This window comes from Rhinopithecus bieti, unplaced genomic scaffold (assembly GCF_001698545.2).
Source record: "Rhinopithecus bieti isolate Rb0 unplaced genomic scaffold, ASM169854v2 scaffold_574, whole genome shotgun sequence".
NCBI classification, from domain to species: Eukaryota; Metazoa; Chordata; class Mammalia; order Primates; family Cercopithecidae; genus Rhinopithecus; species Rhinopithecus bieti.
Window position 1 is genome coordinate 1,268,754 of NW_016803605.1, and position 16,991 is coordinate 1,285,744.

At 55.2% G+C, this 16,991-nt stretch overlaps 1 protein-coding gene across 1 annotated transcript; it reads right to left on the reverse strand.

Moving 5' to 3' along the window:
• Nucleotides 1-512: 512 nt before the first annotated feature.
• LOC108540414 (rho GTPase-activating protein 35-like) lies at nt 513-15,567 on the reverse strand. Its single transcript, XM_017889484.1, has 4 exons — nt 15,457-15,567; nt 13,864-13,995; nt 3,761-3,866; nt 513-2,843 (listed from the first exon to the last, which is right to left on the reverse strand). Exons 1-4 carry the CDS (start codon nt 15,485-15,487, stop codon nt 2,486-2,488), a joined length of 627 nt encoding a protein of 208 aa, XP_017744973.1. The 5' UTR covers nt 15,488-15,567; the 3' UTR covers nt 513-2,485.
• Nucleotides 15,568-16,991: the final 1,424 nt, after the last annotated feature.

Genomic DNA, 16,991 nt, shown 5'->3' on the forward strand with positions numbered 1-16,991 from the left:
CCATACCACTCAAACGACTGAGATGTCCTCTAGTCCCTCAGCCTGAAGCAGCAGACGAGAGGCTGAAGAGTTAGTGGAGGAAACAAGAGGAACCCTGGGGCTTCCTGTCTATGGGGGCTCCCTTCGGACATGAGCTGCCACAGTCCCTGCCTGCCCACCTTGGCTGACAGGGCGCTGCGTTGGGGGTGCCCCAGGCCTAATTTCAGGTACTTCTGTGAGGGGAGGGGTAGAAAGCCCAGGTGCTCCTCCTCACCGCCCCCTCCACACTCCCAGGGAAGTCACTGGCTGCACATACATCTGTGGAATCAGGGGCCAGGTGGCTTGGGACGTGGCTTTCGTGCTCACAAAAGAGGTGGCAGTGTTAGCTCAAGCAGTGAGGGTGACTGGGCTGCTTTTGCCTGCGTTCATATAGGGATGGCCCAGGCCACCACCATGCTTTCCCTCCACCCCCAATTCCGTGAGGTGCTGACCAGGTAAGCATGACCTTGAAAAGGGGGCGGGGTGAGTAAATGCGGCCGTTTCTTCATCTGGTGGGGCCCAGGACTGGGGGACTTTGGGAACCTATCTGCCAACCTCAGCTAAAACGAAACACAGATGTCACCTTCCAGTCAACCCTGGGCCTACAGGGCCAGGCACAGCTCCGCCAGAAAAGACAAAAATTCATCATCCAACATTCACAGAAAACACGCCTGGACCCTGGGTTTGTTCTCCGATTTGTGTTCCTCAAGAGGCGGTAAAACTTGCAAGGGTACGTGAGTGTTTCCAAGCACCTTCGTTGGCCATTGAGAACTGGAGACAGTGAGCCAGCCATCCCCAGAGGGAGCTTGGGAGACGAAGGGCCACTCCTGTCTCCAACCACTGCAGGTGGGCATGGGTGGGGCACTGCAGACGCCCGGGAGGTGTCCATCAGGCCCCCTGGAATATACCACAGATCCTATTTCTTAAAGTGCAATGAGCCTCAAGGGCTGTCTGGTGTGGGGCCCTCTGTACCCCGCTAGCTCTCGCCTGGGGGGTGCCCAGTCTTCCTGGCTGCAGAGGCCACGGCCCAGCCACGCAAGTTTGCAGTGCTGGAGGGCAGAGGTGGGCAGGAGAAGAGCTTTTCCTGGAGCAGTGGCAAGGCTGGGCTAGGGTGGTGGTGGGTGATAGGTAGGCACGGCGCCTCTGGGCCGGCAAGGACCAGGAAGGATGCCCCTTCGAGGGCACCAGCAGACTGCCATTCCTTCAAAGTGACCCACCCCACCCACATCCCCATGAACACTCCTGCTGGTGGCCTCCATGGCTGGGATGAAACAATTCCACTTCAACACCCCACATACCAACCCCAACCCCAAGTGCACCTGGCACCTTCCAGCAGTCCCCAACTCCCCACCAAGTGCCCACACACACACACCCACGTGCGCACACACACACCCCACACACACGCTCCAGTAGTGTTTCTATCGTAATGGACTGTGTTCTGGGGCAGCCCAGGTTCCGGCCTGCTCTGCCATCTCCTGGGCTCTCCCCACCAAGGGCTCGAACCCTCTTCTTGGGAAAACGGGGAATCTGGCGACTAGACCTAAGTGGGTGAGTGGGACCCCAGGAGGCTCTCAGGCCACAGCTCCAGGCATCCTGGTTTTGTTGCCACAAAGACGAGGGTCAACTCCACCTGTGTGCCTCCCTCCCTCCCAGCAGAGGTGGACACAGAGTGAAATCTTGAGGTCTGTAGTTTTCTTTCCGTGGTTTTTCCTTTTTAATTATTGGAAGGGTTTTCCCATTTTGTCTCCTAGTGTTCCTTTGTTTGCCAGGGAATGTTTCGGAAAGCCTGTGGAGCGGGATGGCGGGGATGAAGAGGGAAGTGCTGCACTCTCTGGGTCCAGGCACAAAGCTGTCCTCCGTTGTTCTGAGCTGCAGGGCCAGCGCCCTCAGCAAGTACCTAGTGGTGGCAGAGCCGTGGCCTACACGTTCCCAAGGAGCCACCAGCCGGGCTGCACCCTTACCTTGCGGGTGTGTGCAGATGGAAGGTGGGAAGAGACAGACCAGCGGGAAGTGTTCTCTTCGGGGGTTGCCGGCCCCACCCTGAATCTCAGAGCATCCTCCTCCCTGGCAAAGGCCAGGGCACTGTCCCGACCACGGGCCCTGTACAAGCAGAGGGAGGCACCTGGAGGCTGGTGTGTGCAGCCAGGTGGGGTGGTGGTCCAGAGAACAGAGGGAGGGCACTGGGGCTGCTGCCTGCCTAGTTCAGTCCTCAAAGGGGTCCAAGTCAAAGGACAGGGCCCCATGGCTGCTGCCTGCAGCCAGTTCAGGTCTGCAGCGCCGGGCCCAGGACACCTGGCAGCCTGGCCAATGGTACCATTGGCTGGTGCTCCCACTGAGGTCTTGAGAAGGTGATGGAGAGGGCCACTTGCCCCTGCCTCTGCCCCCAGTGGACTTGGTTTTGTTCAAGGCCAAATGCCACCCCGTCAGAGAGAGGACCGGTTCTCCTGTTGCCCCAGGTCTTGGTGGGTCACAGCGTGTGTTCGGCTTGAAGCTGGGAGGGAAGCAGTGGCTGCATTGGGGACTGGGGGGTGGGAGGAGGTGACTGTGGGGGCGACGGTTGACTTGTGACAGGCGTGGAAGTGAGGAAGGGGACAGTAGAAGCCACGGCGGAGGGGGAGCTGGGCCTGGCACCAGGGGGCTCGGTGATGGGCCGATTGTAGAAGAAGAAGGGGCACTGCTGAATGAAGAGTTCAATGATTGTCTGGTAGGTGCGCGTGGCTGTGAGGGCGTCCATGGTGCTGAAATCAGGTCTCATCAACGTGGGCCAGAAGCAGATGGAGAGGTTCTCGCTGGTCATGAGATTCACCTTGTTGTTGTGGCTGACCCTGCGGGCGACACCAAACTCAATGGTCAGAACTGTGCAGGGCCCGGCCTGGCCCCGGGCGCTCATGGTCTTCAGCACGCAGGCTGAGCCCCGCCTGCACACCCTCAGGCGGAGCAGAAAAGGCCACGCGCAGCTCTCTGTGCCCTGCCCTGCCCTGCCCGGGAGGCTGCGCCCTCAGTGTCCTCTCCCCTCCAGCCCAGTGCCTCCACATGGCCAACCTTGGAGAGGCTGCCTGGAGCCCTGAAAACCCCTGGGGGTGGACCGACCACCTCAGGGACTCGCTCTGCAGCCAGCCAAAGCAGTGGCGGTGCTCCAGCTGTGACGAGGGAGGGAGGCTGAGCGTCCTAAACCAGAGTGCCATCAGATGCCACTTGGCCAGCAGCCCTCCTCCACACACACGGAAGTTCAGGGAACAGCCACATGGCCTCCTGCCTGCAGCCTGTGCTCCATGCTGGAGGCTGGCTCTCTCCTGTAGCACACCTCTCGAGGTGCGATGTCCCGGTTCTCCCCAGCTGGGAACGTGAATGCTGAGAGAGGACTTTCAGGGGATCTGAGGTGTTTTTGATTCAGGAGAAGATTTCTGGAACATCAGCACCAACCAGAAGATCTTCTCTCTCTGCCAGCTTTGGGGCGCAGGCCTATAAGAGGCCCCATGTCCGACAGAGCTAAGTGCACTGTCTGGTGTTGGGCAGGTTTGGGGCCACGTGGCTGCCCTCAGATAGGAGCAGGAGGGAGGCCTTAGGATGGGCGAGAGGCAGAGGCTCCAGGCGCTGAGCCCAGTGGGCACCACGGGAGGCCGGCCAGCACCCCTTCCAGGCCAGGGCCTGAGGCTGCTACTGGCAGCCTTGTTCTGCGATGCACTGACCCTGGCTGTCAATTTTCCAGAGCAAAAACCAACTAGAAGGCCCTGCGACTTACTTGTTTAAGTGAGAGATGACATACTTGAAGACTTCGTGGTTTTCTTTTGGAAATTTCTTTAATACCTCCTTAAGGGCATGCAACTTCTGCTCCCGGTCGTTGATTTCTGAGGAGAGAGAAAACCAAAGCCTTGCCTTTCATGGCCAAGGCTGGTGGCCACCCCAGGGCGTGCTCTGTGATGGGCCTTCTCTGAGGGCAGCCCAGGGCTTTCAGATGACACTAACTCCACTCTTTCCCCCAAAGCCTGTGCCCAAGGCTGGCACACCTGGCAGTGGCACTGGCCCAGGGGCCCGGCCCACCTCTGTGTCCCAGGCCCCCACTGAAGGGCGGCACTGTGTGCCTGGGGCTTCCTGGCCCCCACCACCCGAGACAGAACGATCTGGAGAGACTACGCCATAAAGAACACCATTCTTTGCTCATCCGGTTGCCCCTGGAGACAGGCATCCCTACGCAGAAAGCCTGCTTGCTTCCTGACCAGATGGAGACGGGCAGCCGCTGCCACCCACCCATGCCAACAGACCTTCGAGGGAGGGAGTTGGTTATGAGACCAAGGCTCTGTCCTTTCCCTAGAGACACAGGGACCCTCCGCACATCGCCATTGAAGGGGCTGATGGAAACAGTGGGGGAATTCTCATGCACTTCACCAAAGGAACTATGCACCCCCTTTCCCCCCAATGCCCACACTTTGCCTATCACGGAATCCCAATGTCCTAGGGGAGGGAAAACAACTGCCTGGAATGCAGCTCGTAACCTGCGCCAGGCCCAGTTCCATGAGTCCCCACAATCGTGTGAGGCAGGAACTCGTCACCCCATTTTGAGGATGAGGTATCTGAGGTTAGAAGTTGCAGAGCTGGGACTGGCTGTGGGGCTTGAGCCGTGTCCACTGGGCTTGCCATCCCTGAGTGGCTGTGGCCCACCTTGGCTGGGAAGGGCATCCCGGGCTGGTGAGGCACAAATGTCCCAGAGCCCACCTGGAGCCCAGTTGGCTAAGACAGATTTCTCTGTGCAGGGAAAGACGTCCCCATGTTTCCTTCTTGGACTTCAGGGCACAGAAGAACCACAGGAGGGTCTCACGAAGGAGATGGCAGGTATCTCACAACTGGTGGCTGTGGGTGGGGGTGGTGAAGAGGGGGTCTATTATAATGCCGATGGTTGCTAATGGGCTTGGGGGTTCAGGCTCCTTTGAGATAGACGACAGTGCTGGATCGTCTCCCTGGGAGACACATGTGTACCATTCTGCTGATGAATCCGGGAGGGGTGTGGACTCCCTGAACCAGGTATTCTTTTCTTTTCTTTTCTTTTGAGACGGAGTCTCGCTCTGTCACCCAGGCTGGAGTGCAGTGGTGCCATCTCGGCTCACTGCAAGCTCCACCTCCTGAGTTCACGCCATTCTCCTGCCTCAGCCTCCCGAGTAGCTGGGACTACAGGCGCCCGTCACCACACCTGGCTAATTTTTTGTATTTTTAGTAGAGATGGGGTTTCACTGTGTTAGCCAGGATCGTCTTGATCTCCTGACCTCGTGATCCACCCGTCTCGGCCTCCCAAAGTGCTGGGATTACAGGCGTGAGCCACGGCGCCCGGCCCTGAACCAGGTATTCTTTAGGAAACCCATGGCTTCCTAGTCACCTTTGCAGCAGGTGATGTGCGCAGAGGGTCAGAGTTGGGGGAGTGGCACAAGGACCCTGGTGAGAGTGAGACTTGGAAGAGCAGACAGAATCCCAAGGGCGGGCACGCTGAGCAGGGAGGAAGGTCCTGTGGTGGTCTGGAGTCCAGATCCTGACTCAGATGGCCCTAGGTACAAATCCAGCCTCTCGCGCCAACCGTGTCACCTTGGGCAAGTGACACCATAGGGTCAGTCTCCTCATCTGTAAAAGGGGCTGTGGACAGTGCCTCCTTCATTCGGTGACACCCGGCAGTTAAATTCAGAGTTCACAGCTGGACACAAAATAAGGGCACCTAAGAGCCAGTCTACTTGCAGGAGCCTGTGGGAGGGAGGCTGCAGGGCTGGAAGGGACAGAGCTCCAGGAGCTCTCCTGGGCAGCCTAATGAGGATGAATGAAACCAGGCAAGTCTGTGGCCTTGAGAGTGTAACTTGATGAGAGCAGTGTCTTGGTAACATCTGTCTATCAGAAATGACTAAAAAAGTCCTGGGAGCTAGTTATTGGGCTATGAGCAGCTTCATTTCTCTGAATCCACGGTTTATTTTAAGGGTTCCACCTCAAGGGCACATTCTTTTCTTTTTCTTTTTTTCTTTTTTTGAGATGGAGTCCCCTAGGCTGGAGTGCAGTGGCGCAATCTCAGCTCACTGCAACCTCCACCTCCTGGGTTCAAGCGATTCTCCTGCCTCAGCCTCCCAAGTAGCTGGGACTACAGGTGCCCGCCACCATGCCTGGCTAATTTTTATATTTTGACTAGAGATAGGGTTTCATCATGTTGTCCAGGCTGGTCTGGAATTCCTGACCTCAGGTGATCTACCCGCCTTGGCCTCCCAAAATGCTGGGATTACAGGCGTGAGCCACCGCACCCGCCCATGGGCACACTCTTTTCCACGACCTTGAATCTTCAAACAGTTCATTGTCATGTTACAATACAATGTCTACATTAAAAAAGTAAACTGCTGTAGGGAGGACAGAAGACTGTATTAGAAAACACAAGCAGCATGTGTGTTGTGCAAAGCTTCACTTAATAAAAGCGTCAGGCCGGGCGCGGTGGCTCAAGCCTGTAATCCCAGCACTTTGGGAGGCCGAGACCGGCGGATCACGAGGTCAGGAGATCGAGACCATCCTGGCTAACACGGTGAAACCCCGTCTCTACTAAAAAATACAAAAAACTAGCCTGGTGAGGTGGCGGGCGCCTGTAGTCCCAGCTACTCGGGAGGCTGAGGCAGGAGAATGGCGTAAACCCAGGAGGCGGAGCTTGCAGTGAGCAGAGATCCGGCCACTGCACTCCAGCCTGGGCGGCAGAGCGAGACTCCGTCTCAAAAATAAAAAATAAAAAAAAATAAAAAATAAAAGCGTCATGCCCCCTTCCAGCTGTTAGCTTGGCACAGGAGGACACAGGTCTCTCCGTAGGTGCCTGCACGACCCAAACACAGCTGTGTTTGTCTTAATTAGGCATCGAGTGGTAGCACCTTTACGTAAGAGCTGGGTCTCATCCCATCCTCTGTCTGGAGGCAGGAAACGGGGCTGGCAAAGCCTAGGTCTGTCAGGGACGCCTGCTCTCTTTCCTATCTGATGAGCAGCAATGAGGGTGGTTTTGTTTCTTCCTTAGGGGGTGGGGAGGGGCAGGGGTGGGAGTTACAGAGCCTGCTTTGATAATAATTTAGGGGCCGGGTGGGTGCGGTGGCTCATGCCTGTAATCCCAGCACTTTGGGAGGCTGAGGTGGGTGGATTACTTGAAGTCAGGGGTTTGAGACCAGACTGGACAACATGGCAAAACCCCATCTCTACCAAAAATACAAAAATTAGCCAGGTGTGGTGGCGTGTGCCTATAATCCCAGCTATTTGGGAGGCTGAGGCAGAAGGATTGCTTGAACTTGGGAGGTGGAGGTTGCAGTGAGCTGAGATTACGTCACTGTGCTCCAGCCTGGGTGACAGAGCAAGACTCCATTTCAAAAAGAAAAAAAAAATTTAGGGGCTGCCCCCTAAAATCCCAGCCTCTTTCTGCATGTGCACCTCAGCTGAATGCCTAGTGAGGAGTGGGTGGCCAGTCTCCTGGCCTGCTCCCCTCCCCACTGGCTGCCTGGTCCAGGTGCTCCTGAGTACGGAGCAGTACTAGGAGCTCGCTGGGCAGAGGTCAAGGAAGGCGAGAGGCCCTTCTGCTCAAGTCTGGGCCACACTAAAAACAAGGCCGACCGTGTCAACATCCTTTGACTCAGCCCCATTCACCTCTTTCCTTAAGCAAAGCTTGCCCTCACCCCTCTAGGCTCTGGCTGCAGCCTCTTCACATGGCAAAGGCACCAGCAGCTGCTTAGGTTTGGGTGCTGCCCGAGTGCTGGCAGGACAGCTTCACAGTGCTCTTTGTGTGGCCCTGACCGCAGACCTGAGTGGAAGGTGGGGTTGGGTGTTACCCATATGGTGGCTGAGAAACTCACTCCAGAGGCCAAGAGAGGGTCACAAGGCTGGTGATGTCAAAGGTGGATGGGACCTAGGCCTGTCCCCCAGCTCAGCCCATCTGCTCCGGGTCCTCGCCTCCCTGCAGGCAGCAGAGTCCTCTCTGACTGCAGTAATCCTCTGACAGGAAAGGGGATGGGGCGCCCTCCAGGGTGCTGGCTTCACCAGCTAGGACACTTTTTTTTTTTTTTTTTGATATGGAGTCTCGCTGTATTGCCCAGCTGGAGCGTGGTGGCGCGATCTCGGCTCACTGCAACCTCCACCTCCCAGGTTCAAGCGATTCTCCTGCCTCAGCCTCCTGAGTAGCTGGAATTACAGGCATGGCTAATTTTTGTATTTTTAGTAGAGAACCCCTCCCAGGTTTAAGCAATTCTCCTGCCTCAGCCTTCTGAGTAGCTGGGATTACAGGTCCAGCTAATTTTTGTATTTTTAGTAGAGATGAGGTTTCACCATGTTGGTCAGGCTGGTCTCGAACTCCTGACCTCCAGATCCGCCCACCTTGGCCTCCCAAAGTGCTGGGATTACAGGCATGAGCCACTGTACCCGGCTTCATACATTTTTCCTATACCCACTCTCCCCTGACCCAGGACTGGGGGGGGCACCAGCAGTGTCTGTGCCCTGTGTGGCATTTTCAGCTGCCTTGGTCCGAACCAGGCACACGTCCCTCAACAGTCCTCAGCGAGGGAGGAGGCGACTCTGACCCAGAGGCAGGTGAGCATGAGAGGGACTGGGCTAAGCACATGGGGATGGGTGAGGCTGTCGGTGACGGCACCCCATTCTTGCCTCACCAGACAACGTGAATTATTTCATGCTCGGATTTGGGAGGCCCTTCCTGCTTGGGTCATTTGTTTATCCTCAGTGTGTGGGAGAAGCAGATGTTTACGGGGGCCTGCCCCTGCCTGGGTACTATTTTACACGCTGGGGATGCAGTAGGGAACAAAAACCAAATTCCCTGCTGCTTACAGTCTAGTGGAAAGAGGGGAAAGGACCCAGAGGGTCCCTCTCTAGTCCAGGAGCTTTGGGCTGGCTCCTCGAGGCCTTCCTGGCCCGGCCCCAGTCTCCCCTCCTGACCACCATCCTCATCCCTGGTGAGTTCACGGCGCCTCTGGCTGGCTGCTACTTGCTGAGCACGGTGCTGACTGGGCTGTCCGGCTCCAACCTGGGCCTGGGTGTGGTCAAGTACAGACTCTGGCAGCTCCAAGCCAGAGGCCTGGGGAACAAGCTGGTGGCCAAGAGCCAGCCCAGCCCGTGCACCCCGGACACCTTCTGCCCCATGGTGCTGCTGCAGGCTGGGGCCACAATCTATGTGGACCTGGTCACAGGGCAGCAGCACACTCAGGGCAGCCGCTCACCATCTTCAGTGGAACCTTGCTCTACAGGGACCCGCAGCTTCAACAGGTGGGCCGGCCTGCCCGGCCAGGTGTCTACACTGGCCAAAGAAACAGCAGGGGCAATGGGCTCCCTGGGGTCCCTGCTGGGACAGGGCCGTCAGGGCACCCAGCCCTGGGTGAGCTGCTGCAACCCGGACCCACCATGGTACAGATGCCCAGGGTGGCTTCTCCCCACACCTGGCGTTTGCTGGTTTGTGCACTCTCAGGTCCACTCGTCCAGACTTTTGGTATGACCTCCACCCCCTTCAGAGTCCCCTCAGGACCCAGACTGTGGAGGGCCCGATCCTCACATCCTTTACTCCCTCAGCCTACCCTTCGGGAGTCAAGACACTTAGTTCTTTCTAACAACAACAACAAGAACCCATCCTGCTCCAGTGTGTGGTCAGTGGTAGACAGGAGTCCAGGGGTGTGGGCCGGGAGAGACGATGGCCTATGGAGGAGACCCTAGCCTCCACACTGCACTCACCCCTTCACTTGGCTCGGCTCCAGGTGGCTCTGCTCTTGCTCAGGGGGTGTGGGCTGGGAGCTGCACCTCTTGATGGGATATCATACTTTTGAACTTAGGGGCTAGTCGCCTGAGATGGCAAGAAACATCTAGGGGACGCATTTTTGGGCCAGTTGAACCAAGACAGCCTGGACACAGACCCAGCAATTTAATAAAATAGGGACCCCAAGAACTCAGGAGGAAGGGGAGGGGACAGCCAGAGGGCACAGGGACCTTACTGAATAGTTTCCCATACCTCTTACAGCACAGCCACAACAGGCCTCACAAAGCGAGAATACTGGTCCAAGGTCAAGCAAATTGGTGGCAGAGACCCCGTTCCCAAAGAACACTCCTGCCCTGGCTGTGCTGCGCCACTGCCATCACTGGCACCCAGGCTGCCAACCAAGCTCTAGGCTTGGGTCTGCTGCTGCCAGCTCAGTGCCTGGAGGAAAGTCCCTGCTGGCCGCCGCTGACCATCTGCACGCCTGCATCACCAGGAAAGGGAAAGCCCAGCTCAGGGTCACAGTCCTTCAGTGATCACGCAGGCTCGTCCGGTGTCGGCTCTCCCCGTCCCAGGTGGTAAACAACTCCAAGGTCAAGACCTCACTCTACAGGGCCCAGGATGGGGAATCCAGGCTGTCCTTCCCCTAGAGACATGGCTTTGCAATCACCTGTTGAATGTCCTGTCCCACCAGACTGAGCTGGGGGCCGAATACGTGTGTGCCCACTGCCATCTGTCTCTGTCCACACAGGGCCTGGCTATCTGTGAAATTAATGACCCTGTGCGTGGGTGTGAGGAGCACCCCCGTGCCCTCGGGCAGCTATCTGGACAGATCAAAGGAAGGCAGGATCCCAGAATCAGCAACGTCCCAAGGCAGCTGGTGAACAAGAGCCCAGAGAGCAGCAGGGCCGTCTCCTCGTAACCTAGGCTGCACTGTTATCTCTAGCCCCAACGGTCTCATCTATCAAAAAGAAAGGCTGAGACAATGAGCCGGCGTCCTGAACCATGTTCAGGTCACACATCCCCTTCGACAATCTGACCAAAACGACTGGTCTCTCCTTAAATTAAAAAGACTGAATTTTACGAGCTATTACAGGGAGTTAATGGGGACCCTGGAGCCACAGGTCCTTTGGTCCAGACCCTCTGGCTTGACATGGAGCCAGCTCTAGCACCCCTTCCAGCACAAAAGCCATAGGGCAGGGCCTGTGGACACCAGCTGGATGGAGTCGACTCAAGATAGGCAGGGGGGAGGGAGTCACCAGAGACAGGGGAGACACCAGGCAAGAGCGACTCCTGAAGGCGGGGGTGGGCTACAGGGAGGAGACAAGACAGGCAGCGCAAGCCTCTTCCTCTGCCTCCTGAAACCCTGGCCCATCTCCCCTGTGAAGCCCTCTTCCTCGCGCCTTCCTCGCTGGGGTTTGTGCACTTCAAGCTCAGCTTTGCTCTGCCTTCAGAGAACTTCACTTGCACCCATGGAGGCAGGCACTCAAGCCCCAGCTTGTCACTCCCTAGAGGTGTGACCCTGGGCAGGCTGTATCACCTCTGAGAAGCTGTTTCCTCCTCTGTAAAATGGAGATGTATTATAATACCATCTTCCTCAAAGGAAGATCAGCGGTGGGAATCAAATGCCTCGTGGAGAGCTGGGCCAAGCCTAGGCAGACACACAGGCCATGGGCGGTGCGGTTGCTGCTGCTGTTCATATCTGAATCTCCCACGCATCACTTTGAGTGTGGTAGGAAAATAACTGGCAAATAATCACAAACGTCTCTATTTTACGGGTACATTTTCAGCAGTGTTCAATATTGTGAAATTCTGGAGCTAACAAAACCATTTGCTAGTGACCTTGATACTTGTTGTGATGGGATTTGAAACTGGTTCCAAGGCCTGAACATATAGAGACACAATTGCTCTCAGGGATTAAGTAGAAAGAGCTGGTCAAGTTGATGTAGCCATGGAAACCCAGCCAGTCTGGGAAGAGCTACTTTGGGGCATGATCATCTTTTTTCCATAATATCCCTTAACACTACTAACTTTTACACTGCCTGGTATCTGTGGCTCAGTTGAACCAGGCCCTGTAACATCCACAGCCTAGCTGTTCAGTCAACTGCTCTGGCCCAGAGAGGTGCCACGTCAGCAAGATCTTCTCCTCTCCCATCCGCTTCAGTCAGGTTCAAGACAACGGAGCCCCCGCTGAGTACCGTGGGGTACAGGAAACACACAATGGGAAGAGGAAGTAGGAAACCTCCACCCTTTCCCAGGCTGCTGCAGTAGCGGCGGCAAGAAGCCACCTCCTGAGCAGTGGAAGCTGGGTGGAAGCTGCTGTGGGAAGGGCAGCTGATTCCCTATCAATAGCACTCCCGTTCCTGCCGGCCCCCCAACCCTACACAAAAAGATGCTGTGTCAGCAGTTCCCGCAGAAACAATGGGGTTCTGCCGGGTGGCAGGATTCCACGCACCTCTAGATGGCGCCAAGTCAAGACAAATGCAGACAGGAATTCCCAGCTTCCAGCAAACTGGGTATCAGTCCATGCCTTCCTCTTTTCCTAACTTCCACTGTGAGACAAGCTTCCGTGGAAAGAAAGCTGGCTCCAGAATAGAGATTTCCCATGCGACTTCACATCTGTGCCTGCCTGGAGCCTCCTGGAGAAGTGACTGCTGGGAAAGCCTCTATCTTCCGACAGCAGGATTGGGGAGAAGCCGGCAACTGTCCCCACCCACTAACTGCTCTGGAGAAACCCTGAGTCCAGTCTTCAGAAGGCAGGCTACTTTATGACCGTCCCAGGAGTACCATGCTCTCCTGCCCCATCCCTGTGGGCTTAGCTAGGTTAGGAGCTGTGAACAATTCCAGTCAGCTAAGAGAGTGTGGACAGAATAAGGTGAAAGTGGCATCCAGACTGTGAAAACAGATACCACAGGAAGTGCAGACCCTGGAAGGGTGACCTTGGAGGTCCCGCAGCCCTGTCACTGTTGAGGCTCTGACAGTTCAGGGGTGGGCTTCCTCCACACCTATCTCCTTTAGATGCTACTTAGAGTCAGTGACCCCGGACTTGGGGTCACACTGATCCATCATCTCCCTCAAATTTCTGCCTACACCATCAGCCTTGTGAGTAAATGAGGCTTGTTTAAAGCTCCCTCTTTAGAGTTGGGCAGTGACATGATGAGACCAATGTCCTGCCCCTGAGGAACACATCTCCTTTCCTCTTCCCCACCCTCTGGTCGCTGGATCACGGGGTGGCCGTCATCTCTGGGCAGCTGGCAGAGACACTCCCTTCTGCAGCTGCACGGCAAGGACTGCTGCTGGGTCTTGGCCTGCCAGAGGCACAAAGCAGGAAGGCTGCTGATGACTTAAAAGGTAGTGAGGGCCACATGGTGGGACGCTCTGAGAGGTCAGGCATCCTCTGTGGTACTACACAAAGTCCAGGGAAAGGCTGGCCAGTGAGAAGGCTCGCCCATCTGGACAAACACCTCTAGAGAGAGGCGGGCTGGGGCAGGAACAGCTGATGAGGCAAGGTGGCATGGCACACAGGATACCATTAAAACCAGAGGTGCTCATTTGCTACAGCATCAAATGATCACTTGGCCACTGGAGTTATCTCTTTCCCTCCAGAGGCCGGCTTCCTAAGAGGCTGTAGGACCCTAGACGCATGTTAACTTCATTACATGAGAGGTGGGAGAAGACAGGTAAGAAGAGGGGAAAGGAAAATAAGACCTACTATTAAATAGGCTGTTCACAGCCTCACTTCTAGGCCTTTCCGAACTGAATTTCATCTGCAGGAGTAGGGCTGGTAACAACAGCAGGACACTAAGGGGCAGGGAAGGTTAAGTTGGCCGCAAGCAAAGGAGCCAAGTCTGACACCGAAACCATGCTCTTAAATAATGAGAGTATGAGGGAAACCTGCAACTCTCTTGGTGCAACCCCCAGATAAGCACCTAAGGTCTACAAGGGCAAGAGCCCGATTTGCAAGTCCCATTGTTGTCATCTGGTTAATTCCCTTGCCTTCTGTCCTTCAAACGTCAGCTCTAAGAGCCAGCATCCATTCTGAGGGCAGGACCTATTCTTCCAGTGCTGAGCCCTTTCTCCCTCAATCCACCCAACACTGGGCTGCCGGTACTCACTGTGTGCCTCCACCAAGTCGATCTGCATGTTGTACGGGACCAGGGGGTCAGGCAGTTCTGAGAAAAAGCTCTTCATGGCACCGGCCACGGTATTCACTGTAAAGTCTTTCTCTGCCAGGTCCAGGTTGTGGTCTGAAAGGAAGTCAGGAGAGTGAGGCCAAACCATTCCAAGCCAGGCAGAAGCATCAGGACAACTCGGGGCTCGGGAGAGGCTAGAGAAACCTTAAGGAGCCAGGGATGGCCTCAGGACTGACAGGGATTGGAGGGGTGGGACCTGTGGGAGTGCTAACTCGAGTTCTGAGGTTCAGGCATGGGCTAGCCCCAGCACCTCTTTCCGAGACTGCTGAACTGCCTCCTCCACCACCCTCAGGGCAGGGATGCCGGTTTTCAGTGCTGGGAGCTTGCCCTCATCTGGCTTTGATATGCTGTTACCTCTTCCTTACTCCTTTCCCATCACAGAAGGAGGCGGCTTTCCTTAAGGGTGGCTCACTTTCCAGGTAGGTCACAAAGATGTTAGCAACCACTGTGACTGCCACCTCCATCCTTGTCCCCTATGGTGGGAGGGCAAATAGGCTCATTTTTTCTCTCTCTGGCCCTTCCCAGCCACCAGCACCACTGACCCATCTCTTGTTTTCCTTCTCGTTGCATACATACTTCAGTGCATTCCTGATGACGAAGAAATCTCTACGGATGGACAGTACCAGGTTCCATTGTGGGGGAGGTAAGCTGGTACAGGATCTCCCATATATACAAATGCATCCCACACTGGGGGCTCTCCCCTCACTTTGGCCTTGTGTCTCCTAACACACAGATTAGCAGGCGTCTCCCTCTTGTGTGGTGCCCTCTGCCCGCTGCGGCCAGCTGAGCCCAACTGCGGTGCTGCAAGGTGCAAGGGCTGCCCACCTGGGGAGTGGGTGTGGTGTCTGCTTTGGGTTGTGCCTCCTGCCCTGGCTGCTGACAGATGGGAATGTGCCCTGCTCTGGTGCTTTTGCTTCTGGCACTGGGGGACATGGTTTCTCATCCCACAGTGTGGTCAATTCCAAGAGGTAGAGTTTGGCTGCCTGACTTTAGGTCTCTTGAAGCTGGCTCGGCTTAGGAGAAGAGAGTCCCTGCCAAGAACTATGTAACTTGGGTCTGTGTCCCAAGGGCTCAGCTCCTCACATGATGGTCCCTTGCTTTCTCTGGTGCTGGGACTTTGTGGGGAGGATAGATCTGAGGCCCTGGCAAAACAGGATCACATCTCAACCCGACTTGTATATCACGTGCCTGCAACTAGCTCTGCATGGCCAAACAGGCAAAACTCTTCAGTGTGGTGAGGGAGGCGTGTGCCCGGGTGACCTGGAAGAGCATCTGTGAGTGGCGGTGTGGGGAGTGGCCTACATAATCCAGCTTTGGCAGGGAGGGTTCACTGACAGGACCCAGTCCACTCCTCCCCACTGCGGCCATACATGGTCTGTTTCTCAGTTTCAGCACCTTGTGACTTTGGGTCTGTGCTGGCAGGAGTGCCCCGAGGCCCCACAGACCGTTCACCAAGGTAGCTGTGTTTGCTATGACCAGCTCTGGCCTCGGACACCTGGCCAGGCTGCGCCTTACCTTGATCAAACTGTCTCTGCAGACTCTCCATCTCTGATTTGTTCCCGCTGACCCGGTAGATGCCTTCCGTGCTCAGTCCTGAGGAGAAACAGGCAGGGTCTTAGGAGTAGGAACTGGAGAGCAGAGAACGAGGAGGGCTGGGCTCGAAGACAAAAGGAGAGAGCCAGGGAAAGTCCATGAGGTGCCCACCACAAGAGAGGAGCAGGCCTCAGCACACTCTTGTTTGATTTTTCTAGATGCTTCAACTCATCTGCTCTCCATTTTCTTTTCACTTAAAATTTTAAAGTATTTATTTTTTGGTAAAAATGGAAAGACTGTAGAAGCACAGCAGTTAAAGATAACTTCTGTTCATATTTTGATGTATACTCTTGAGTTTTTCATTTTCATTTAAAAAATAGAGGTAATATATATTTTAACCCATCATTTTCACTTGCAAAGTGTGTTGTGGCCAGGCGTGGTGGCTCACGCCTGTAATCCCAGCACTTTGGGAGGCCGAGGTGGATGGATCACGAGGTCAGGAGATCAAGACCATTCTGGCTAACATGGTGAAACCCTGTCTCTACTAAAAATACAAAAAATTAGCTGGGCATGGTGGTGGCTGTCTGTAGTCCCCGCTACTCAGGAGGCTGAGGCAGGAGAATGGCGTGAACCCAGGAAGCGGGGCTTGCAGTGAGCAGAGATTGCACTCCAGCCTGGGCGACAGAACGAGACTCCGTTTCAAACAAAACAAAACAAACAACAAACAACAAACAAAACAAACAAAAAAACAAAGTGTGTTGTGAACTTATTCTAATCACTTCAAGTTCTTATTCTTTTACATGACTTTAAAGACACCAAAGTATATGATCACTATAAGAATACTTGTGCTGTTAATCATACAGGGTTGGCTGGGTGCCGTGGCTCATGCCTGTAATCCCAGCACTTTGGGAAGCTGAGGCAGGAGGATCACTTAAGGTCAGGAGTTCAAGGCCAGCGTGGCCAACATAGTGAAACCCCGTCTCTACTAAAAATACAAAATTAGCAAGCTGGGCGTGGTGGCTCACGCCTGTAATCCCAGCACTTTGGGAGGCTGAGGCGGGCAGAACATGAGGTCAGGAGATCGAGACCATCCTGGCTAACACGGTGAAACCCCATCTCTACTAAAAATACAAAAAATTAGCCAGGCAAGGTGGCGGGTGCCTATAGTCCCAGCTACTTGGGAGGCAGAGGCAGGAGAATGGCGTGAACCCGGGAGGAAGAGCTTGCAGTGAGCCAAGATCGCACCACTGCACTCCAGCCTGGGCGACTGAACGAATCTCCGTTTCAGAAAAAAAAAAAAAAAAAAAAATTAGCTGGAAGTGGTGGTGCGCACCTGTAATCTCAGCTACTTGGGAGGCTGAGGTAGGAGAATCGCTTGAACCTGGGAAGCGGAGGTTGCAGTGGGCTGAGATCGCATCACTGCACTCCAGCCTGGGTAACAACAGGTAAGACTGTGCCTCGAAAAAAAAAAAAAGAAAAGAAAAAAAAAGTGATACAGGGTTTTCCAAGTTTTTACT

What these genes read in the sequence shown, in the direction of transcription:
- LOC108540414 (XM_017889484.1), bottom strand. Translation starts at nt 15,487, where the DNA reads ATGGAGAGTCTGCAGAGACAGTTTGATCAAG. An exon ending in CGACTTGGTGGAGGCACACA is followed by an intron (nt 3,867 to 13,863) that starts GTGAGTACCGGC and finishes CTCTCTCCTCAG; the next exon opens with AAATCAACGACCGGGAGCAG. An exon ending in GTCATCTCTCACTTAAACAA is followed by an intron (nt 2,844 to 3,760) that starts GTAAGTCGCAGG and finishes TGTCGCCCGCAG; the next exon opens with GGTCAGCCACAACAACAAGG.